At 36.2% G+C, this 25,826-nt stretch overlaps 1 protein-coding gene across 1 annotated transcript in view; it reads left to right on the forward strand.

The window, feature by feature from the left end:
- The window catches only part of LOC108717831 (cysteine-rich motor neuron 1 protein), a 537,917-nt gene that overhangs the window by 465,297 nt on the left and 46,794 nt on the right, over positions 1 to 25,826 (forward strand). The window contains exons 10-11 of the mRNA XM_018265214.2: positions 11,445 to 11,566; positions 18,321 to 18,527. Coding sequence (XP_018120703.1) covers positions 11,445 to 11,566; positions 18,321 to 18,527 — 329 coding nt within the window. The remainder of the gene's footprint in view (positions 1 to 11,444; positions 11,567 to 18,320; positions 18,528 to 25,826) is intronic.

The following is a 25,826-nucleotide window of genomic DNA, read 5'->3' on the forward strand; positions in this document are numbered from 1 at the left end:
ATTATTACAAAGAAAGGGAAAATAGTTTTAAAAATTTTGGATACAATGGAGTCTATGGGAGATGGCCTTCCCGTAATTCTGAACTTTCTGGATAACAGGTTTCCAGATAACAGATTCCATACCTGCATTTTTGTGGTTTATGGTTTATCTATCCATTGTACAGGCTGTATGTATATATGGATTAAATATGAGTCTGTGGTCTTTCTTTTTAAATATCTCAAATTAGTGAATAGATTTGCACACATGAACCTGCCTAATATACCCCCAAAGGAATGCAAATTGCTTAGCATGCTTTTAAATGTCATTAGTACGGTCAAACAAAGGATTTTATGCAGTGTGCATTAGATGTAAAATTCAGTGTTCGTATTCTTGTAAAGTTACAAAATAATTGAGTTTATGCCTTGGTAACAGGGTCATTACCAAGGAAAACGATTGAGCTGAATAGATTAATGAGAAGCAAATACTTACTTTATCAGTCAAACACTTATCTGGCATTGCAAAATGAAACAACAGATAGTGAAAGGGTAGAAAGTTGGCGCCGGGCACACTAGTCCTTATATAAACTTTGTTTTTCTGTGCTGAGGATAGAGTGGCGTGCTTGCACTTCTCAAGATCATTTTTTTTCTTTTATCCACGTGCCTGTGAAAGAAAAGGAAAAGCTGGATATATTTCAGGGACTTGCAATGCATAACTGTCCTTTTACTGGACAATTACACATAGTAACCATCAGCAGACATATAATTACATTTGCTTTCACTTGGAGCAAACTGATCAAATCTGCTGACTGGTTGAATCCATATACGGTTAAGAGGTGCCAATTTAAACAGCTAAATAATATTTCAAAAATGAAATATCTGGCTTTGCCCTGTTTTTTTTCAATTTTTGTTAAATGACTGCATTTCATGGAAAGCCATTACACAAGGATGGAAATAGACAAAATGTGGTATTTACCCATTAGAAAAAAGGAGAAAACAGCTCTTGTTAGGAAAACACAGGCTCAGAAAACAATGCAGACATGCCAAAACAACATTCTGTGACTTTTTAAACAGCCAAATTGTTCCACTCAGCAAGAAGCTGAAATCAGAAATAAATTAGGCCTGTTCTGAGAGATGGGTTTGCTCTCTGGGAATAAGTGTGGTGTCAAGCTTTTTTAGAATATCAGTTGAACAGGGGTTTTATGAAAATACAGGACAAAAGGTTGTAAAGTACTGGACACAAAAAAGACAAGAAATTGGGGATATCTAAGTTGTCACATATGAATTTTATCCTTTAGTGGTGAAATTGCCAGTTCCATTTGCCCTAGGACCATCACTTAATGGAGCTGAAAAATAATTCTGCTGTAGAACAAGCGAGACAATCAGTAGTAAATGCCTTGTGATAAAAAACAATCATTGCTATCCTTGTTACTGTTGAAGGGACTGATTTATGTTGACAAAAATCTTCGCCATTATACCTGTGAATGCCCAGATTTAGGTTCAGATTTCAGAGGAGGCTATCCCTTTTTAGAATTGATAAAATAATACAAAGGCATCAAATGGGCTTGCCTATTCGAGCAATGCTATTTTCCAAAGATGCTGGCTTCACCTACTCCTCCAAATTCAGAATCTGTTAATAAATAGTAATATCGGTATGTAATCTATTATCCAGAATGCTCAGAACCTGGGATTCTACATATAAGGGATCAATCTGAAATTTCGATCATCATACCTTAAGTCTGATTAAAATCATTTACACATTAAGGGGCAAATTTATCAAGGGTTGAATTTCGAAGTAAAAAACACTTCGAAATTCGACCATCGAATTAAAATACTTTGACTTCGAATATCAAAGTCAAAGGATTTTTCACCGAATTTGGCCATCGAACTATCGAAGTAAAATCGTTTGATCGAACGATTTTAGCGTACAATCGAACGATTTTACTTCGATGTGTAAAGACTTAGAAAAATGCATTAGAAGGTCCCCATAGGCTAACATAGCACTTCGGCAGGTTTAATTTAGTAAACTATTGAAGTTGAAGTTTTTTTAAAGAGACAGTACTTAGATTATCGAATACGAAGTAAATTCAAAGTCGTAGTATCCTATTCGATGGTCAAAGTATCCAAAAAATTACTTTGAATTTAGAATTTTTTTACTTCGAAAATTCCCTTGAATTCACTTCGACCCTTGATAAATCTGCCCCTAAATAAAATTACAGAGAAAAAGTAAATAATTTGAATTATTTGTTTATAATGAGATCTATTGGAAGTTGCCCTTCCTGAAATCTGGAGCCTTCTGGATATAGTCTTATCCTGATTTCCCATATCCTTAAATGATTACACCTTGGTGTGATATGTACATAAACATGCATACGAGTCAGAGTTGGACACTGGTATTTTCGTCCAAATTATAATCGTTACAATTTACAATGAGGAAGAAAATCAAGGCAAATTAACAGCAAATTATTTGCAAGCCATTGTATAATAGTTCCTAAAGAGTTCTTCTGAAATGTTGATTATAATAATAATGCAATTAATGAATTATTCACTCTTTAACATGCCACAGACTGGTAATTAATTCCCTTGCTGCCAGGTGGTTTCATGTTGCGAGAGCATTCTCTTTCTATAATAGGATCAGGCATTGTTTCTTCCTTATTTTAGATGTGTTCATTTTCTTTGGGGAAAAAAGGCAAATTAAAAAATGTAGCCTTCCAGGGAGAGCTAATTTCCTTCCATTCAATGAATTGTGATTTATTTTTGTTAAAGAACGTTAGGCTATAACTGCTCGGGTCTGGAATGTTCAAATGATTTTTTTTATTTTGCAATTAACATTTGTTTTTAAAAATAAAATGTAAACTTTTTTAAAATGTAAAATTTGATTGATATGTTTTCACCTGATCATGGTTTTGAGCAGAAGCTCCAGGTCAGAGTGATCCCGCTTGGCACGAAATTATGGCCAAATCTGATTGTATTATATGGCTAGATTTTAGGGTTGCCACCTTTATAAAGGAGGTACAGTGATATTGGGAGGTGCCTGTAATGTTGAGGGCAGGTCCATGACATCATGGGTGGGCCAGTGACTTTGGCGGAGAGGCCAGTGGAATGGGGGAAGGGCTATGCCATCACATAGTTAGGCTGCCCTGTATAAAACAGGTGACAACCCTATTTAGCCCAATAACCAATCCATCACACAAAAAGTTGTAATCCTGTTTAAGAACAGACTACAGTATATTCATAGGTGTGATCTTAAGAGGAAATGAGCTGAATATTAGATTGTAAGCATTTTTGGACTCTCTTCCTGTTGTTAAGGCTATTTGTAATTCTGTGTTAAATGTATACATTTTTTTCATCACTGCTAAATATCGTGGTGCTTTATGAATGTGTGTTAATAGTAATAATAATAATAATAATAATAATAATAATAATAATAATAGTATTTTGTAATGACAGACCTGTACATTAGAGGAAGAAAGTTAAAATATATAGCAAAAGGAAACAAAAATAATATTAACTTGTTCCAGCTTGGCAATGCTAGCACAGAATTTCAGGGATATGTACAGTGTATTAGTTAATAATGGCAATAACCAAATCAAGGATATGATATGACATCCTTCCTTCCTCCATTTTGTACTAGGTGCCATGTTTTGCAATGTGATGTTGATTATATTTGACTGCTCCCTTCTTCATGCAAAATGGTGCTTGGAATACATATGAACCATGCACACGCATTCAAACACATATGTGTGAATCTTACCCTTTCATCTCCCTGTCACATGCCATGTTTCACAGATGGGCTTGATGGCACTTTTATCTTTTGTTTACTTGCACATACTGTAAAGAAGTAATAAAATAGCAATAAAAAAAATTGCCGGAATCAGCTACTTATAGAGTGCATAATGCACATAAATAGACACCCTTACACACTATGATGAATTATTAACGTGTTAATGCTGCTGATCTTGGTATCCTACTCTCTCTCTCTCAAATTAACACATTGCTGCTGCTGTTTGCTTCTACAAATGCCCACTCTTTTACATAAGATATTATGAAAAATGTTATTTGACATCTCTGTGAGCACTTTATTTGAGAATTATTATCCAGTAATCGAGATTCAATTGTCATCTATAGACAAATAGCCAATACCCAAATCGACTTTTATAACCCAAATGCCCAAATAAAAGCTCATTTTCAAAAAATATAATGATTGAAAATATGCCTCCCGTTGTATTATTAAGTTTTTGCTCAAGATAAAGCTTAAACATTTTATTTTGGAATTCGGATTAGAAAAATATTCTGAATCAGTTGTTTTTCACTACAATTTTTCTCATGAAAAATGCAGTTTTATATTTTAGTTCCCTTCGTTTTATTGCCATATTTGATATCATGAGTATTAAGTTGTCTTCGAGCAATGGTTGGCTCTCCTCTTCATGTCTAAGTGGCTAAAGGGACTAAATACATTTTTTCTATATCAGCTCTTGTCCTGAACATAATTGTTGCCTTTTTAAAGGCCACTATTCCACTAATCGAGAAAATAGAACCAGTTTCTGACAGTTCCTGGTTCTGCTGAGCAAAGAAGAAGTTAGTAAAACAAATGACAAGTCCACAGATAAGGCCTCTGTATAATGAGTTGCTTCTTATCTCAAAACAAATGCTGCATCCTAAGCATTGTTTATACATAACTTGTTATCTCCCTTTGAAGAAATTACCCTGTTTATAGAGCAATGAGTTCAGTGAGAAAAAAGTACTTTAAAGTGCAAAAAAAAATAGTTTTTATTATAAGAATATGTAGATTTTTTTTAGCAAAGGTTTATATAAGGGTATGCTGCCCCTTTAAAGGAACAGTTCAGTGTGAAAATAAAAACTGGATAAATAGATAGACTGTGCAAAATAAAAAATGTTTCTAATATAGCCAGTTAGCCAAAAATGTAATGTATAAAGGCTGGAGTGACTGAATGTCTAACATAATAGCCAGAACACTACTTCCTGCTTTTCAGCTCTCTAACTCTGAGTTAGTCAGCAACTTGAAGGGGGACCACATGGTAAATATCTGTTCTGTGAGTTTGCAATTGATCCTGAGCATTCAGCTCAGATTCAAAAGCAACAGATATGACCCATGTGGCCCTCCTCAAGTCTCTGATTGGTTACTGCCTGGTAATGAGGGTAACCAGTAAGTGTAACCAAGGTAGCTGAAAAGCAGGAAGTAGTGTTCAGGCTATTATGTTACACATCCAGTCACTCCAGCATTTATACATTACATTTTTGCCTAACTAACTATATTAGAGACATTTTTTATTTTGCACAGCCTATCTATTTACCCAGTTTTTATTTTTATACTGAATAATTCCTTTAAAGAAGCAAACAAGAAGAGGGTACATTTCCACACATCTGGTTTGAATGCAATAGGTTGAAACACTTCTGGGATTAGGTATTTTCAATTATTGGACAAGTGTCACAAGTAAATGCCAATCCCATCCCTTTAGTCATACTACATTTTGCCACAGAAAAACAGAAAAATATCAACAAATTCATTGACCCTAAAAATGCTTTAAGCAACCAAAGCTTTATTTCCAAGAAATTGAGAGACTTTCCTAAAGAGCACAAGTGGTTTAACTAGATGAAAGACATAAGAAAAAAGGAGGAAATCACGACTATGAAACAAGAAACAGATAATAAGTATTGTGGCATTTGGGCTTCATTGCTTTATTATATCAAACAGTGTGAACCTGAAACTATTAGGTGAATTTAATGTTATTGCTAATGGAAATTATACTATGCCCTAAATTATTTAAATTGAGACCACCTAATATATGATCCACTTACAAACTGGCATTAATGGACCTATAAAACCTCGATTTTCTAAGCCTTGATTGTGAAACTCAATTTACAGAGGCAATTAGACCATTTGCCCGATTAGGGAGACAAGATGGATAGGCTTGACTTTATGTACTTGATACTTGATATTATATGTTCTGAAAGGTAGAGGGACACATATATTTCTTCTAAAGAAAAGTATACCCCTCTTTTGTTTTCGTTCCACATATACTTTTATAAATAACAAAATCATTTTGAACGAGGCAAAACTCTGATTTACAGATCAGCTTGACTGGAATTATGAAGAGTTGGACTATTGCCAAGCACCATTGTCTACTGCAATATTGACCTATGAGTTAATGCCATCTATTTATTAGTAGTCAGCTGCTAATATTGTATCTGTACATGGCATATTTATGAATTTGGCAAATAATAACAACTCTGAGCATTAACTATATTTACAGAGTGATATATGATATGTTATTGACTAATTAAATAATCATTATTTATTGTTATGCTTAGTACTACTCATGTGACTTCAGCTGCAGTTTTGCTGTCTTTGTTTCTGTAGGTAGTAGGTCATTCGTTTTTATATTTTGGTGTGTTTTTAGTGGTTGTTACTGTATATTGCTTACTATGTTCCATTATACATTTCCATGATATGTGTGTGTGTGTGTGTGATATGATAAAAAGGCAATATTTTATTTAAATGTACAATTTTTTTTTACTTTAGTTTCTAATATGGGACATTGTGGCCTGTTTTGAGTAAACACTAGTAATGAGTAAAGTTGTGTCGTGAAATATGGTGTCGAAAAGCATATACATTGCCCTTGTTAAAGAATCTCTTTTCACTGAGCTACAACTGTTCTTCCCAGTGAAAGAAAAACTCCCACATTGCCAGTTTTTTCCAAACATGGCATCCAGACAACTCTTTATATTTACAAGGGACTCCATTATATAAAATGGAGTCTATGGGAGATGAACTTTCCTAAATTCAAAGCTTCCTGGATAATGGGTTTCTGGTTAATGGACCCCAATCCTGACAATATTGAAAAGATATTCTCATTCAGATTTTTTTAATGCCAAACATAAGAATTGGTTTTGCTGGCTTAGATACCATTAAGTGTAGGGTACTGATTACAGAGAAAAAGAAAATCATTAACAAAATGAAGCATTATTGACTTAAATCAGACTGGATTAAATGGCATTCCATTATTATGAAGAGTTCTAGGTAACTGATATCTGGACAATCAATCCCATACATCTACTAATTACTGCCTGGCAAAACAGAACAAGCTTTTAGAGAATGTTTCAGTGAGTATTTGGAGTTGGTTAATATATTGCTTTATTTGCATTGTTAGAAAAACTGATTAGATGACTAAGACAGGTCTGTTAATATGTTCCAATTACGTATCAACCATAGGGAATGAATTTGAGATGGAACATTGAGAATACAATATGTTCTTAAACTTTTGAAGAAATAAAGCATTATGCACAGGGACCATCTGAAAGGAGGCTGTTTTTTTAGTAGTATGGATTTCTATAGCAAGTTTGGTCTGCACTTCCAAGATGAGATAGTAGCTATCATTTTGAAGAAGGTGAGATCTCAAAGAAAGATATGATTCTTTGATGTTGTCTTGATGTCTTTTATTGAGTGTTCCGTTGGAATGTGAGTATTTATATGAATCAAATGCGCTGTGCACTATATTTCAGTTCAAGAACTGGCATGGATGATCGAGTTATATTGTCAGCTCAATGCAGTGTAAAGTTCTTTATCACACCTCTGGCTGTCACATCCCACTGGTTTTATGGCAGTACCTTATCCAAGAAAGGGCTGCTAAGATGCTCTGATGTTTTAGTGTCACAAAGTGTTAAACCCTTTGATACTTTGATGCCTGACATGTTCACCTCAATTACGTACCATTTGCTTTAGTGTTTCTAGACCTGATTATAGTTATAGAGTCAAAATGAGCATTGCATTATTGTAATCATTATTTACAAGCCCCAGCCTGATGCACAGAACACAAGCTTTGCGATCATGTAAAATGCAAAATGTTTGAAATACATCAGAGCAGAAACTGATGTAACTAGCAATACATTTTTATGCGGTTCATACTAAAAACGAAATTTCTCTTTTATAAGCTCGGTAAAATCTGAAGTTATACAGATTAAAAGCTATTTTCACGTTGGCACCGCACACAGCATACATGTGGCTTCCCCTGTGAGCTGTTTAGAAATGATATTTGATAGTGGAGCAGCTGAATTTACAGTTTTTGCCAGGACCAGGTAATTTAACATAAAGGATAAGTGAAGTCATTAACAAGGGCAGGGTGTAAAGCGCAAAAAGGGCTGAAAGGGGCATATTTGTACTTATGCATCTGCCCTGAAGCTTGCACCGCAAATATCATTTTTTGAGAACAAGAACGTAGCACAACCGAAACTCCTCCAATGCAGTGTATTTATTGGGTGTACACTAAGGTGGAAGGTAGGTTGGTAAGGATATTGATATTCAATCCAGGGCAAGGTGCACAGCAGCGCTACATAATGGCTCAGTGAAAAATCACTAAGGGGAATGATATTCCACCCGTTAATAATCTTGCACTAGGGCATGTATAAATGAAACATCGCCTATTCCAGGTTGTGTGCCATTTATTTAGCTGTTCTCTTCTCTACTATATGGTAAGGCTCTCCACATGGCTCTTCCTATTCCATTTATTCAGGGATGAAGCAGGGGTATGTAGGCATTGCAATGTGTTCTACCCAGACAACAGCACTTACTTTTAATTTATAAACATTGTGTTATGGCATCAGAATGCAAAATTTATAAGGATACAGTTTTTCGGTGGAATGTCTATACTGTGGAATATACACGTTTACTGGCACGTTATCTTGAAGCCTAATGCTTTTCATTAAAGGATAATTAAACCTTTAAAGTAAGTGAATAGAAAATTGACGAGAGTGCTATTCTAAGGACTTCTGCCATTTACATTCATTATTTTTTTTAAATACCAAGATATCAAAGTGATACTGAAATGTTCCTTTAAAAATAGGAACATGTCAATATCAGTGAAAGGAAGCTGCAGGAGTAATATAAACAACTAATAGCTCTCCAAAGGCGCAGCCAGCCGGCGAGCCTTAGTAAAGGTGACCCTCCGACACCATTAAATAATCTGTAGTTGTTTCTTTCATACTGGGCCGGGGGCACCGTGATCCCTCCATAGGCTGGAGTCCTGTTTTCATTTGTAATTAGCCTATGGAGGGATCGCACCACCCCCAGCCCAGCGTGACTGAAACAAATCAGGAAGATGATTTAATGGTGTCGGAGGGTTGCCTTTACTAAGGTTCCCTGGGCTGGGGGTGGCTTTGGGGGCTTTTAGCTGCTTTTATTTCTCATGCAGCTTCTTTTCACTGATACCATCATGTTCCTCTTTGTTCCTATTTGTATAAGAACTTGTCAGTATCACTTTAAGAGATATATGTATTGTTTATATGAACTAATTTTGTAACACTACTTTTAAAGGCTTACTTATCCTTTAATGAATAAAGATGTGGTTGGCACAGAGGAAGTAGCTTGCTGAAGGTTGCTGGCCAGACAAATTAAAAATGCCTGTTTTCAGATGTTTCTTTATTTTTAGAAATGAGAGCAATGTCTTAGGCTTGTTAAAACATGAATTTCTTACGTAAGGAGCTCTTGTCTGGAACTTGCCACAATAATTTAGCTGTTGTTTTGCTTCTAAACTTTCATACTCATGTTTTCCTCGCTACCATTGCTACTTAGTTACTTTTCTAAAGGGTTTCTTTGGATCATTATTATGTAGGAATCTATTGCATTGGCATCTGTAACCCCGTCTTCCCCTCCAAATATTTAAGCAATGCATGTCTAATGGACCCCTGAGATCTGTCTCTTTTTCCTCCATTTAACATTTATCTTTCAGGCCATGAAAGAAAGTTAGCCCTAATAGAGTAGCACAGGGATCTGGAACCTTGGCTCTCCAGCTGTTAAGGAACTACAAGTCCCACAATGCAATGAAGGAGCCTTTTGAAGGAGTCTAAAGGCAAATGCATTGTGGGACTTGTAGTTCCTTAACAGCTGGAGAGCCAAGGTCAGGAGGAACTCCTGCCTGATAACCTTCTGTACTGAGACCAGCTACAGTCTAGTAGAAAAATTCTGAGGTCCTGGAGGTCCAAGACATTAATTCTAATGCAGACACTTAACACAGATGATTATTATTTGGGTCTAAGAACCCTGCATTTTTTTGTTGGTTTAACCAAGAAATATTCCTTTTTGAGGTGGCTACTAGCATATATGCATTGGAGGATCAAGATGCCCAGGCCTTTCTAGTCTAAAGCTTTAGAAAGTGCTCTACTATAAAATGCAAGCTGAAACTGCAAAAAATAGTTATTCTTGGTCAGATTTCAGAGGTTAATAGGGTTTAGGGTTCATACAGAGTATTATCCCTGCCAATGTTCATAAGGAAATCCATAAAGAAAACTAAAGCAACAGGTCATGCTAGAGCATGGGTATTCTAGAAATGTGTAATCCAGAACACATGATAAAGGGCAGCTTTTTTTTTTTTGTGGTTAAAGGGGAACTATTGTGAAAAACGAAGATTTAGTAAAAGTTTCATCATACTGAAATAAGAATCTTACTAAATATAATCATTTAAAAAATATGTCTGAAATAATCATGTTTATCTTCACTATCCCTCTCTCAGCATCTGTTTCTGTTCCTTCTCTCTTCATGCAGGAGTTCGGTGTCAGATATTAATTGACAGTTAGATCCAATGTATCTTTCAGGGGGGTCCCTTTCTTAGCAGATGATTTAGAGCTCGCTCAAATAACTGATTCCAGTACAAACAAAATCTAACAAAATAAGTGTCTCTGGTACAAATCCAGCATGTAGAGAGACATGATGTGTAGTGATTTTGAAAGAGTGAGTTATAATACATTTTCTAGGCAAAAGAAAAAAAAAAGAAAGATATATTGGATCAGACAACCAACTCTTGCATTAGGATAGAATGAAGTGAGTCAGCAACTGAGAGGGGGAGAGAGAAGAGTAACTTGATTGTTTCAGAAACAATACAGAATTTTTAATTGATTATATTTAGAAAATTTCTTATTTCAGTATGATGAAGCTTATATAAAATTTTCATTTTCGCAATAGTTACCCTTTAACTGGAACATGCTACATTCGCAATCACTTCTATATATCTTTTTCTTCCACAAGCATACATTTACCAGCATACCCTGAACTAGTCCTCACTAGTCAAACCATTATATTATCCCTGACTTAAAGGAATCAACTTTACAGCTTTCTGTACTTTAATTATGGTCTAGAATATGTATCATCAAGCAATCATTAAGCTCTATGGGGTCTAATATAAGATGCAACGTTTGCAACAGTTCCTATCGCCTATAGCACCCAATCAGCAGGAAGTATTTACTGGTTACCTGTATACCTGTTTGGTTATTGGTTGCTGAGGATGTCATGTTCTTTCATGTTCTTTTTATTACAAATTGGGAATTATCTTACATTGTTTTCATCAAATGAAGATAGAAGTAATTAAAAGATTAATTCTGACATTTTTTGATGTTTAGACCTTTGTCTATAGCCATTAAGATCTAATCTTGCTCACTATATACATTTATGCACTGCAGGAAGAACAAGCATGGTTGTGAAATATGTCGCTGTAAAAAGTGTCCTGATGCCCCTTGCAGCAAAATTTGCCCAATGGGATTTGAACAGGACAATCATGGATGCCGCATCTGCAAATGCAGAGGTAGGTGGCACACAGTATTTAGTGAGCCTCTCAATTCTTTCCTTTAAAAAAATGATAAAGGTATATGAATATGTTTTAAATGTTAAATAATAAACTGTAGACATTGCTGCCTGATGATTATGGCTCCTCCAGTGAACATAAATGTCATATTCTGACAGTGTTCCTCTGTTCAGTAGAGCTTTGTTTCACTTTTGCAGTAATTTCATTCTTAATTACTACATTCTAATGAAGTAACCCATCATGGAGCTGGGAATGACTTTTTAATGAGCAGACACTGTAGCCAGATGGACGAATTGTCTCTGTGTGTGTTTTTCTTGCCATTTGGCTCTTTGCGGTTGTACTGCTCACAATTAGAACAAAACACGCATACATCGTTTTGCATGTACACGATCAGTTTCTCCACTGTTAAAAATCCATTCAGAAGTCTGAATGGGAAGGGCCATTTAAACATTGCCTGATTCTTTTTTATTTAAAATAATATTTAAAAGGGAAAATATGTACTTTAATGTTTATACTTTTTTATCTTCCCAATGAAAGAGATCCATATCCAGAACAATGCATAAAGGGGAAATCATTCTTAAGAAATCATTTACTGATGGCAGCCAGTGATGAAGCAGGGGCATGTAGGCATTGCTATGTGTTCTAGCCAGACAACAGCACTTACATTAATTTATAAACATTGTGTTATGACCAGTGTCAGACTTCGACACCAGGGGCCCACCCAAAAACCTTAGACCAGGGGTCCACTATCAGTACTATTTTCTTCCTCTCCTCACTCAACCTCTATTTTAATACCAAGATGTTAAGCGATACATGTATTGTTTATGTTAACTAATTTTTTTACATTAATTTTAAAGGCTTACTTATCCTTTAATGAATAATGGTGCTGATGGCACAGAGGAAGTAGCCTGCTTAAGGTTGCTGGCCAGACAAATTAAATGTGCCTGTTATTCAAATGTTTCTTTATTTTTAGAAATGAGAGTAATGTCTTATACTTGTTAAAACATGCACTTACATGAATGGGCTGTTGACAAGCGATCCTGATAGCCCATGGTTACATGATTAGATGATGTCCCCAATTTCAGTTTTAAGGACTGCCAATCTTGTCACTTCATTCACATTTCCTTCCTAGTTCAGATGACATCCACTTATGATGCTGTCTTGCCGAGCTTCCCCTGGCAGACTTATCACATGCAGGGATAGAAATAAAATTCACACACACACACTGATCAATATTATAATAATAATATATTGTAAGAAAATGAATACATTACCGATTGAACACAACGCAACGTCTAGCTGAACTTCCCATGGCAGACTTTTGAAAGGAACATCAGCTGGGGGACCCTGGGCCAAGTACAGCGAACTCTCAAAGCCAGGTCAATCGGGCAAGGTTCTCTTCCTTTCCATTAGAGTTGGCAAATTATTCATTATCTAGCAGTGGCCTGAGAATCTGGATAACCCAAAAATCAGATGTGGTAGAAACTTACTTAGTAAAGCAAGTTTCAGAACTGGCACAGCTTTGTCCTTTTAGTGAATGGCCTTGTTTAGCTGGCCTGACCCCAGTTATATCACACCAGACATTTGGTATCATTAGGTCATATCCGCAAAAGGCAAATAATAAATGAATATAAATTGGCCCTTTAAGAACCCAAAACTCTTATTAGTTTATAATAAGTCTTCTGCACAATCATGTTTCCTTTAGGGGAAATTGTGCTTTGATGCATTTTCAAATAACTATGCAACAGATTTATTTTTTCAGTATCATGTGCATTCTCATAGATCAATATATCTTCACAGAGAACAATGTCAGAAGATTATTATAAAAGCAGTAAAAAAAATTCATAATTTGTGCTTGAATGCACTGGGGACCACTATACACACGAGGAGCTAGGCATATACAAATTGTGTTTCTCCAGAAGAAACTGCAAATAAAATGTGTATTTCGCAGTTGTTTTGGATGTTTTCATATATCAAGGCTGCCTGTAGTAAAACCTGTATTGACAAAATGTAGTAGAAATATAGCATCACAGAAACAACATTAAAAGTTATTCTGTAATGAAGTGGCTAAAATTTTAAGGGGTGTATAGCTGTCCCTTCCATTTCTTATGCTGCCTGCATGAAATTTTTGTAACAATATTACAATCTCCAAAGCCACACCAGTGTAATCTTAAATCTTAAATGAGTGGGCATTGTTTAAATGGCTGACATTGGACACTGCAATCCAATCAGTATCAAGCTCTGACCTGTTAACTGATGTTATGAGATTTTTGATAGGTTGCTCAAGGATATTATTCTAAAGATTTAGGGATCACCCATAGGGGTGTTGTTATTATCATTTATTATTACCCTGTTCACGTGCTAGAGTGCTAAGGGGCACAAGCTCGCTGCTTTGTGCTATTTTACAAAGCACTTGCATGCTGGGGTATGTTGATCTCTGCACCAAGAGCCAGATAAAAAAATCAAGTACTGGGTGCAGAGAACAGCATCAGACTGTGCAGCAGAGCCCTTTCCTTATCCACTGGTCCCACTAACATGCTATTCTTGGAAAGAACATTGATTAATGCAGGCAGCTCTTTATACACAGAAGGTGTGATAGTGCAGAAGAAAATGGCAGATCTACCGTACAAGGTCCACACATAGAGTAGCTTCAATTTCCTTGTTTAGCTCAAGAAATAACAAAAAACTTTGATTTTGCACAATTAAAACGAAAGGCAAAAAGTTGTTCAAGACAAGCCCTATTCATTTTACTTATTTTAAATAAGGGGGTGTATACTGTCCCTTTCAGATATCTCTTGTTAAAGGGATACTGTCATGCGAAAAACTATTTTTTCCAAAATGCATCAGCTAATAGTGCTGCCAGCAGAATTCTGCAGTGAAATCCACTTCTCAAAATAGCAAACAGATTTTTTTTATATTTAATTTTGAAATCTGACATGGGGCTAGACATATTGTCAGTTTCCCAGCTGCCCCCAGTCATGTGACTTGTGCTCTGATAAACTTCAGTCACTCTTTACTGCTGTACTGCAAGTTGGAGTGATATCACCCCCTCCCCCCCCAGCAGCCTAACAACAGAACAATGGGAAGGTAACCAGATAACAGCTCCCTAACACAAGATAACAGCTGCCTGGTAGATCTTAGAACAACACTCAATAGTATAATCCAGGTCCCACTGAAAGCACATAACCAGGCAAAATGACCTGAGATGGCTGCCTACACACCAATATTACAACTAAAAAAAAGTGTAAACAGTGTAATTTAGAAATAAAAACAACATCATTAAAATCATGACATTATCCCTTTAAATTAAGTAAACCTGTGAGGTCATGGAACCTCATGTTAATTGTTGCCCTTTCTACATGCTTTACATGTGATTCAATAAATATTTAAAAATACTGTGCTACACTGTTATCATGATCACTATATTTAATGTTCACAGTATTTTTAAATATTTAATGAATCACATGTAAAGCATCGTACAATGTTTTATTATTTATTATATATTTTTGATTTTTTTCACGATGTATTTAGTGTGTTTTGATTGACACCATTCAATTAGTCTATTTAAAGCCCTGAGCACGTGACAAACACTAGACCCTGATGAAGTGCCAGGAGAGTTAAGGCACGAAACGCGTAGCTTTCCTCACCAACCCACTGCCACATGTTCACTAGATGTGCACAATAAAGCCGCAAGATTATTGAGCAAACACGTCTCCTATGATTCCTTCGGTCAGCACCCCACAGCGGGTTAATTTGTGCAAGTTTGAGGACCTCCCTATTTCCTCTTCCCCATAATATTTCTAGCTTGAGCCCCTATTCCTAATGAGTTGCCAAACATGAAAACTGATCGAGGACCTCATGGTTTGGTGACAAGAAAGTGTGAGGACCTCCCTCTAACCTCTTCTCCCATACTATTTCTAGTTTGAGCCCCAGTTCCTTATGATTTACCAAGCATGTATACTGATCAACTACCTCATGGCTTGGTGACAAGGAAGTGTGAAGACCTCCCTCTAACCTCTTCCCTCTTCCCTCTATTTCTAGCGGCTATCTAGCCTGAGCCCCCATTCCTAATGTAAATTTCTGAGGACCTCTTGGCTTGGTGACAAGGAAGTATGAACAACTCTCTGTTGCTTATACTTACACAGCCCCATCATATTAGTTTTAAGATGCATTTTTTAGCATCTGTGGCAGGCAGTAAGAAGTAGCAAACAGAAGATGAGTTATTAAAAGTCTGCAGCCACATGCATTTTAAAACAGAGTGACAGGAATGTCAAGCAGATTATTTTTAAATGTAAATGAACCTTGTATAATGCAGTGCTTTCTATTTAATAATGAATTATCACATTACAGTATATATGAATTCTATTATATTACACAAAACCAAATTACAGACTGTCTTTCCTCTATCTACACAGATTCAGGCCATATTAGAATCCATTGCACAGGCTTTATTAATAAAAGTGTTTTATACAATGGATGATCATCATTTTACATACAGAAGGGGATCAATTCATTACTGTGTGCTATTGTCCATTACAAAGAATTAGTTGGTTATCGATTTCCCGTGGAATGAATTATCTTAATGGTCAGAAGATAATTCTTATTAACTGAAATGACAACACTACCTGAAAAAGGCAGGCATTTTTAAAACAAATGTGACTGTTCAGTTTGGCTTTGCAGCCCATCATTTATTAAGCAGCAAGGATTCACTGGGAATAAGTGCAAGTGATGGAATGTTATTATTTACAATTAGTCCTGAAATGTCCTTGTGGCGAGTAAACACAGAGAAGGACTGAAGCATTTAGATACTCACCAGACAATGAGCAATGTGTTTGTATATGCTTGCTCAGTCTTATTGTTTAGCAGGTAAAGTATCTCTTTCACCTGAAGTTTTCTTCTGATTTCTCCCCCTTGCACTGCTTTGAAAGACAGAAAAGGAAGCCTTTCTAAATCTTGTTTTTGCAAAAATCAGATTTGTGTGCAGAGAAGATTTTCCATAATAGTTGCTGCTCTAATTAGGATTTGCATCACGGTTATTTGAAATATGGGGCAAAGTCTGTAATGCCAAAACCCTTAAGTAATGCCAAACCCCTTATTCCAAGTTGACGTACATTTTGTTCTAATTCTTTTTCAAAACTCGTTGCTTGGTGGAGAACTGTGAACTTTCATTTTAACCTGACAAAGGGGGAACGCCCCCGAAACGTTGTGACGCAATAAACGTACCAGGGGTTGCACCCCGGTTTGAATCGCTCTGTGTGCCAGCCTGTATTGCTTTTTATCGGTAAATTTTGGGAGGGCCGTCTCCCTGAGGAGCTGTGCACCAAGCGGGATCGTGGCAGAAAGGGCCTGAGTGTGCACGTGAGTTTGTACAAACTTTCATTTTAACCCAGGCCAACCTATGGAATCATGAGAGCTTGTGCAAGGAGTAAGAATGTAGTCATCACATTATGAGCTGCTACAGACAGTTTGCCATGCTTTTTCAGAAGAGAATTCACTAGCTCTGCTAACAGATATATAACATATACTGTATACAGGGTTTTACAGTTCTCTTCTTGTGAACTATCTGTCCCCCCTCTAATAAATATGTCCCTGTATCTCAGGCAGAATGCAGAAGAAGTAGTCCATAATAAATATTTAGTCAGATGAAATACGCTCACTTTCACCTTCTCAATAAAAGGTTACACACATTTTTTTAAATGGACTTTGCTTTCCACTGATGTGTCAGAAGTAAAGGACTAATGGGGTTATATAATAAAAGGCACCTAGTTCACCCATGCCATGAGTTACTGCTCCTGGGCATACTTAGTACCTTATATTACGAGGGAAAATGCTTAATTAATTAAACTTGGTACTTCAGGTGCAAGGAGCTGAACAAGGTAGTGCTTCCGTGGCATCCATGACACTTACACCTAGGGGCACATTTACTAAGGGTCGAATATCGAGGGTTAATAAACCCTTGAATTCGACCCTCGAAGTAAAATCCTACGAATTCGAATATCGAAGTCAAAGGATTTACCGCAAATCCTACGATCGATCGATTGAAGGAAAAAATTTTGATTGAACGATAAAATCCTTTGAATCGATCGATTCGAAGGATTTTAATCAATCGATCGAAGGATTTTTCTTTGATCAAAAAAACCTTAGAAAACTGATGGGGAAGGTCCCCATAGGCTAACATTGTACCTCGGTAGGTTTAAACTGCCGAAGTATGTAGTCGAATAGTCGAACGATTTTTAGTTTGAATCGTTCGAATCAAAGTTGTAGTCGAAGGTCGTAGTAGCCTATTCGATGGTCGAAGTACCCAAAAAATTACTTCGAAATTCAAAGTTTTTTTACTTCGAATCCTTCACTCAAGCTTAGTAAATGTGCCCCCTAGTGAATAGCATTTATGTGGGAGGCATGCAAGGGGGCCCCATGTCCCCACCCTATTTAGCTCCTTATATGGAGGTTGAAACTTGTCCAAACTTTGTGTCCCATTCAAAACAGAACAATGGGCACTAAAGTATTTGTCAGTTTGCATAAGGCTTGATGCATTTGCAACATTTTTAAGCACTAGACATCTGCTTAGTAAATGGACCCGCATACGCGGCCTTTTCACTATTATAAGTTATTGACCCTCTATTTACACACAGTGGTCTAAGATTAAGAATAAAGGACCATCTGCATATGTAAGGTGCATTGCATGGGAAATAAAAAACAATAATAATGGTTGTTTTGTTAAACTATAGTAACAGTAATATCCGATTTATTTCAGAAACGACTTCTGTGGTGCCCCCAGTCAAAACAGGCTCATGCTTGGCAATGGATGGTCGACGCCATGAAAATGAAGAGAGTTGGCACGATGGATGTCGTGAGTGCTATTGTCACAATGGCAAAGAAATGTGTGGACTCATTACATGTCCTGTTCCCGGCTGTACTAGCCCCACTATATACCCAGGACAATGCTGCCCTTCATGCCCAGGTATAAACCCTGATATTGCCAATTATACTTTTCACTCCATATCTCTAGTTTACACAGACACAACTTTTCACTTGAGCTACTACACATTTTGAATAAATATTGTATTGGATTGCCTGGTTGGCATTTTTTGTTCTAATGACAGAGTTGGTAAAGGGAGCATCCCCTATAAATGAAGGTAGTTTTTTTAAACCACATTTTTGCTTTGATCAGCCATCTAGTCCAGAAAGGACAAAAAGCTCTTCAATTCATAAAGCTTTAAGGAGTTGTTCAACCTTCCAAACACTTTTTTTCAGTTGAGTTATTTTTACACTGTTCACCATAAACAAATACTTTTTTTAAATGCTTTCCATCTTTTTTTTTTATTATTTATTTGTTTTTACTGTTTTCCCAAAATGTAAGTTTAAAGTTTAATGTTCCTGTCTCAGGTATTGTAGTCTTGCAGCTCAGTGATCCACGGGCATTCTGAACTGTTACAATTTGCTACATTTAGTTGCTACAATTAGTTAATGTGTGGCATATTAGCAACTATTGTATCAATTCTAGCTACACTTCAATATTAGAAAAACGGTCACAAATAAAAATAGTAAGTAAATGGAAAAAGTCTTTATTTCTGGTAAACTATCTGAAACCAACTGGACTGAAAAAAAGTGTTTGAAGGTAAACAAATAAATAAATTGGTATAAATGGGAGCTTAAATATCCTACCCCATGCTGATTGAAGTGTTGCATGATGTATTTCTTTGCTGCAGTGATGTTTTGTCAGCATCACATTGGAAACTGAGGTTGGACAGAGTTTTATGTCTGTTCAAGATTTATGCAGCATCAGTCATCTCCATATAGTCTCAAGGAACTGTAAAATCTTTGTGGCCATGTGGGAGTAAGTCAGTTATCTGCTTTATTCCCAGTCCTAATTTAAATTTACTAATTTTCCATCTGGAGGCACAGATACCAACTGGCGAGTCTCATGTACACTGGTACACATCTGATATAAATCTGTGCAATTACTTACTCATGTTATTAATTCACTGTTCAAGCTTCTTCCGCTCTCTTTCTTCAGGGACCACTTAAACATTCATTATTTATTTTATTTGTATTTGACTGATGTTTTCCCATTGTTATATTTTTCTTATCAAGTCTTAAACTGTCCTTGCCTCAAATACCTGGCCACAGCTTTTATTATAGCCTTCTATAGCCCTTCTTTCATATATTGTTGTCCAAGCTCTCAGAGAGTAGGGACCTAGTAACCAATGGGTCAGTGTGATATATTTGGCATGGTTAGTGAGAAATAACTGAATACTTAAAACAATTGTAACTTATAATGAGTACCATTTAGCAGGACACTTAGGGACACATTTATCAAGGGTCGAATTGAAAATTAAAATTTTAAAATTCAAAATTTGAGTTTATTTAATGTAATTCGACTAGGGAATAGTCCAAATTCGTTTCGAGTTTAAAAAAAAATGTGAAATTCGAATTTTGAAATTTTTCATGTACTGTCCCTTTAAGAATTCAAAGTTGACTATTCGCCATCTAAAACCTGCCAAATTGGTGTTTTAGCCTATGGGGAACATCCAACAATCAATTTGGAGTTGTTTTGTTGAAAATCAATTTTTTAAAAAAAAACAAAAAAACCTCAAATTAAATTTGATCGAATCAGATTTGAGTTCGCAGGTCGATCCTATTCGCCCAAATTTAAAAAATGTCATTATTTTTTAATAAATTTTGATTGGTTGTTTATTTTTTTCAAATTTCAAGTTTATGGGAGTTTTCATCCCTTGAGTTAATGCCCTTTTTTATGCAAAACTTGAACTTTACATAGTTACTTAGTTAGTTACATAGTTAAATTGGGTTGAAAAGAGACAAACTCCATCAAGTTCAACCCCTCCAAATGAAAACCCAGCATCTACACACACACCCCTCCCTACTTTTAATTAAATTCTATATACCCATACCTATACTAACTATAGAGGTTAGTATCACAATAGCCTTTGATATTATGTCTGTCCAAAAAATCAAGCCATTCTTAAAGGCATTAACTGAATCAGCCATCACAACATCACCCGGCAGTGCATTCCACAACCTCACTGTCCTGTCTGTGAAGAACCCCCTACATTGCTTCAAATGAAAGTTCTTTTCTTCTAGTCTAAAGGGGTGGCCTCTGGTACGGTGATCCACTTTATGGGTAAAAATGTCCCCTGCTATTTGTCTATAATGTCCTCTAATGTACTTGTAAAGTGTAATCATGTCCCCTCGCAAGCGCCTTTTTTCCAGAGAAAACAACCCCAACCTTGACAGTCTACCCTCATAATTTAAGTCTTCCGTCCCTCTTTTTTTTTCTCTGTGATAATAAAACATTGTCCTGGATCCCAGCTAATATATAATTAATCCTTATTTTAGGCAAAGCAATTCTATTGGGCTTATTTAATGTTTAAATATTTTTTTTAGTAGACAAGGTACAGCGATCCTTATCCAGAAAACCCCAGGTCCCGACAATTCTGCATATACTGTAATAATGGTTACAAAATGAATGGATGGTCAACCTGCACCTTCTTAGCAGTGAGGAAACTGATTTTACTTTCACAGTGTACTGAACTGTTGCCCATGAGAGTATTTGGCAAATGTTGAGGGTTACGTTACTCTGACTGGTACGGCATATGAACAGCATACAGAGAAGTGATGAAGATAAATTTGATGAAGCAGAAAGTTTCCAGTGCTAGTAATTGCCTTTTATTTTTCTCCTTAATTGCATATAATGATTCCTTTACAGATAGTGGCAAGCTGGTGGTGGTAGGAAGTAAAAAATCTTTTAACCTCTTGAATAGCGGATGTTTTCCTAGCAGGAATGTTAACTCACTTGATCTATGAAGACCAGAATTTTTTTTTTTTAAAAAAAGTCATTCTTGCTGCCTTCTAAACTATACCTGCTTAAACCGTTTGTCCAGTTGAGATACAGTATCTGTCTTATTGTAATGCCCAAGAGGTACATTAAATTGCCTTGAGTGACATTTCTGAAAGTGAAATCAAACCAAACACAACTGTTTTAGTATAAATGCTTATCACCCTCTCTCTCTCTCTCTCTCTCTCTCACTCTCTCTCTCTGACAGTTACTGTAGAAGAGGTTTAATGTATCTCCTTGTAAGGATCGCTGGTTGCTTTAAGCAAGGTTTCTCTCAGCCACCTGAGTTGGTTGAAAGATGTCATATTATAGCTCATTATGTCAAGTAACTCCAGCACTAAGCACATGCCAGACTGTTGTCTCTAAAGAACTTGTTTTAAGACTGTGCAGAGAAGCATTTTCCTAGACCCACTACCCTTCAGGTGGTGTCAGTGGCCAGGGAATGTGCTTGGAAAAAGTACAGTTTATATGCTGTATTATTGAACTATATGATGTTTCACATTTTATATTCACAATGAGGAGTTCCAGTTCATAACCTCCAGCTATTATTCTCCTGAAACTCCTCACATACTCCTGATAATCCTGATAGCTGGAATTGATATAATATATATTGATATATTGATATTATATCTGTCCAAATGGTTTTGTTTTTTATTTTTGTAGTTTTTGAATTTTTTTGCTTTCTTTTTCTGACTCTTTCCAACTTTCGAATGGGGATCGATGACCCTATCTAAAAAAACAAATGCTCTCCAAGGATATATATTTATTGTTTTTGCTACTATTTATTACTCATCCTTCCGTTCAGGCCCTCTCCTATTCATATTCCAGTCTCTATAGTAATATGCACCCTAGCAACCAGATTGCAGAAATTGCAAATTGAAGAGCAGCTGAATGAAAAGCTCAAATAACTAAAAAAATGCAAATAATACAAAAACGAAGACCAATTGCAAACTGTCTCAGAATATCACTCCCTACATCATATTAAAAGTTAATTTAACGGTGAACAACCCCCCTGTATCACAAGGCCCCTCTTCCTGCAGTTTGATCCTCTTCTCCTTTCACCCTGCTTGCACTAATACAAGCTTATAGCTTCTGCAGGTTGAATAGACATATGAAACCTATTTATATATATTATATAAAATGACTGACCCATATTTTCTGTATAGACCCTTGGAATAATACATTTGGAATAATACCCATAGTACACGATTGAGCCTTCAATGTCCTTTTCTCAATGATTTGCTGTAGAAAGATGTAGATATCAACAACCATCTATTACATTTTATCCCAGAAGCTTTATGCTGATTTAATGTGCCTTTGAATTTACTAAGCCTATTTATTGTTGACCCTAAGAGATTATATTTAAGGTTCAATATTGCAAGTGTTCTAATTCCCCTTTTCTCTAAATGGTATGGTGCTGATATATCCTGGATCGGCTGGAAGGGGTAGAGAATGTTTTGTTTGCTAGTAACATTCATCTCTGTTGATGATCAGTTGAAATGTGATTTGACTTCAGGAAAAACCACAAGTATGAGAACAATGATAGACTGATTAATGTTGCTTCACTGGATACCCTTCCTAACTTAGCATTATCTACGTCAATGAGCAGTCTGATTCCTTGGAGATCTTAGCCTAATCCTTGTGGCAGCAAGAAAAAAAAAAACCTCTGTACAGGCTATTTAGCAGCAGACTGCTCAACATGATGTGAACCAGTTCCTTTAGTTATGATTGCCTTATAAAGAATAAGCCTGGCCTGGCAAAGGAACAAAACGTAACATTAATCAATGACATTGCAGTAGTTATGGCACAATAATATTTAATATCTTAGACTAAGTAACAGACAGAGACATACTTATATAAGACTTGAGAAAGGCACTTCAAAACATAAATTCTGATTCACACTGTTAAGCACGCTGTTTGTGATTAAACATGGCACCCATTGGCTGTTAAAGGGAGAAGGGGCAAACATAGTAACATGCATAGTTACATAGTTAAGTTGGGTTGAAAAAATGCCTTCAACTGAATCCCAGTGCAAACATATGCACATATTTATACTGACTTATCTATACACTCATATATATATATATATGTATAAAATATATATACCAATATGTATTCTTCTTTGTATTGTTTCACATCTGGCATTTTGATAGCACTGGAGAATGTCAAAGGTAGTGACGGGCGAATAAATTCGGCAGGCGCAAATTTGCAGTGAAATTTCACGTTTCACCAGCGGCAAATAAATTTGTGAAACTGTGGCGAAAGTTTGACGCGCGTCTGAATAGTCACTTGCGTCAAAACTGTCTCTATTCAACATTATTTGGACGTCCATTGACTTTAATGAGAGCATCAAAATTGACGTGGGTGTCAAAATAATCGTTTCGCAAATTTTGCTGGAAATTTGCGAATTTTTGGGCGAAACAGGACAAATTCGCACATCACTGGTCGCAGGTACTAGTACAAGCGCTGGCACTTCCCATTACAGTTGTGTATCTATCTATCATCTATCTATTTATAATGTTTTTTTTATTATAATTTTAAATCCAACACCACAAAATCAAACATCAGCTAATAGCTCAGTGAATTATGTTTAAATATTTACAGTACAAAAAAAAAGAACTTGCAAAATAGGTCCTCATTAATAGTGCTTAGATTTAGCATGTGTGTCCCATAACTCACTGCAACCTGAATATTGTAAGAAATAATGTACTCTTTTAAATATAAGAATGTTAAAGAATCACAATAAAAGATGATTTATAATATTGGACTACTCACCTCGCTGCATACACTTTTAATTCTGTGTTTAAAAGGTTCAAATGAGAGGGTACATTGCTCATAAATAAGTAATCTTGGACCGAAAGGAATCTGTATTGGTAGATAGCAGGTGAATGCCTGAAGAATTATAATGCAGATTCATGAGATTGCATATAATGTAGCTTGTGTCTTTAGGCACCCGTCCTAACAGAGATAAATAAAGACCATCTGTAGCTTCATAATAAAATCATCAACATAAAAGTTTGACCTAATTATTATTAATAAGCTGTTGTTATACCACCATTGGGCTGTTAGATTTGCATGCTGCTCCTTATACCAGAACCAAATGCTAATAGTTATCTCACACAGAGACTGAGGTCTGGAACAACAGAAGGTCGTGTTATCTGCTATGCTTGGCCTGAACTCCTTCAAATGACCAAGGCAGAATAGTCAGCAACAACCAAGTTAAATTAAACCAACTTTTAAATTTAAAGTTAAATAAATGTGGCTTTGCTGTTTGGAATAGTTACCAATTATTGCTTTAATTTGAGAATTAAATGCCATCTGTTTTTATTTAAAAAAAAAAAAAAGTGACAAGGGATTTCTAGGATCATTCAGTTATTTAACACGATGATCAAAAATTTATACTTTTGGAAAAAATCTTGTTGAAACAATGTTCTATTCATTTTGTACCGTAATCATAAAATGGCAAAAATACAAAGCATTGTCATGGCTGATACATTGTCATCAGGTGCTAATTTATGGATGCTTTCGTTAGAGGTCATTTACTATCACCCAGGGCAGAAGTGCAAGAGCACTAAGGCCTACAAGCACATACCCCATGTACATGCTGATGTAGAGAGCTTGTCTAGATCAAGCTTGAGGTACAGATTGTCAGCTGGTGGTAGTGTCGCCATCCCCTAACTTGGTAAGTGATGGGAAAGAGGTGGAAGGGGATACCTACATGTTTCCCCATAGAGTGCTCCTCATAGAGTGGCTGGGTGCCGCCCCCAAAAATGTTCCGCCCTAGGCCCGGGCCTATGTGGCCTCGCCACAAATCCGGGCCTGCATGCATAAGTGGATACTTCTTTCCCACTGTGTATTTTAAGGCCAAGGGCACATGGAGTGTTGGCTCTGCTACTCTCAGCATGCATTTTTTTCTGCAGCGGAGCCAACGCTCTATATGCCCTTGGCTTTAGACCAATGAGAGATGGGATGGTGCTATAGAGGTCAAAACATTTTATAGTAAGGGTGAAAAACACAGGATCTCAGAAAAGGACACAAAAGGAGTGTGATTGAAGAATTTCAATCCAATTTCATTAGACGCATTAGACACAAACCATAAAATACCGGTATGGGATCCATTATCTGGAAACCTATTTTCCAGAAAGTTCAGAATTACGGAATGGCCGTCTCCCATTGAATCCATTTTATCCAAATAATCCAAATGTTTTAAAATAATTTCCTTTTTTCTCTGTAATAATAAAACAGTACCTTGTACTTGATCCCAATTAAGATATAATTAATGTGGATTGGAAGCAAAACCAGCCTATTGGGTTTATTTAATGTTCACATGATTTTATAGTAGACTTAAGGTATGAAGATTCAAATTATGGAAAGATCCCCAGGTCCCGAGCATTCTGGATAACA

Source organism: Xenopus laevis, chromosome 5S (assembly GCF_017654675.1).
Source record: "Xenopus laevis strain J_2021 chromosome 5S, Xenopus_laevis_v10.1, whole genome shotgun sequence".
Lineage (NCBI taxonomy): Eukaryota > Metazoa > Chordata > Amphibia > Anura > Pipidae > Xenopus > Xenopus laevis.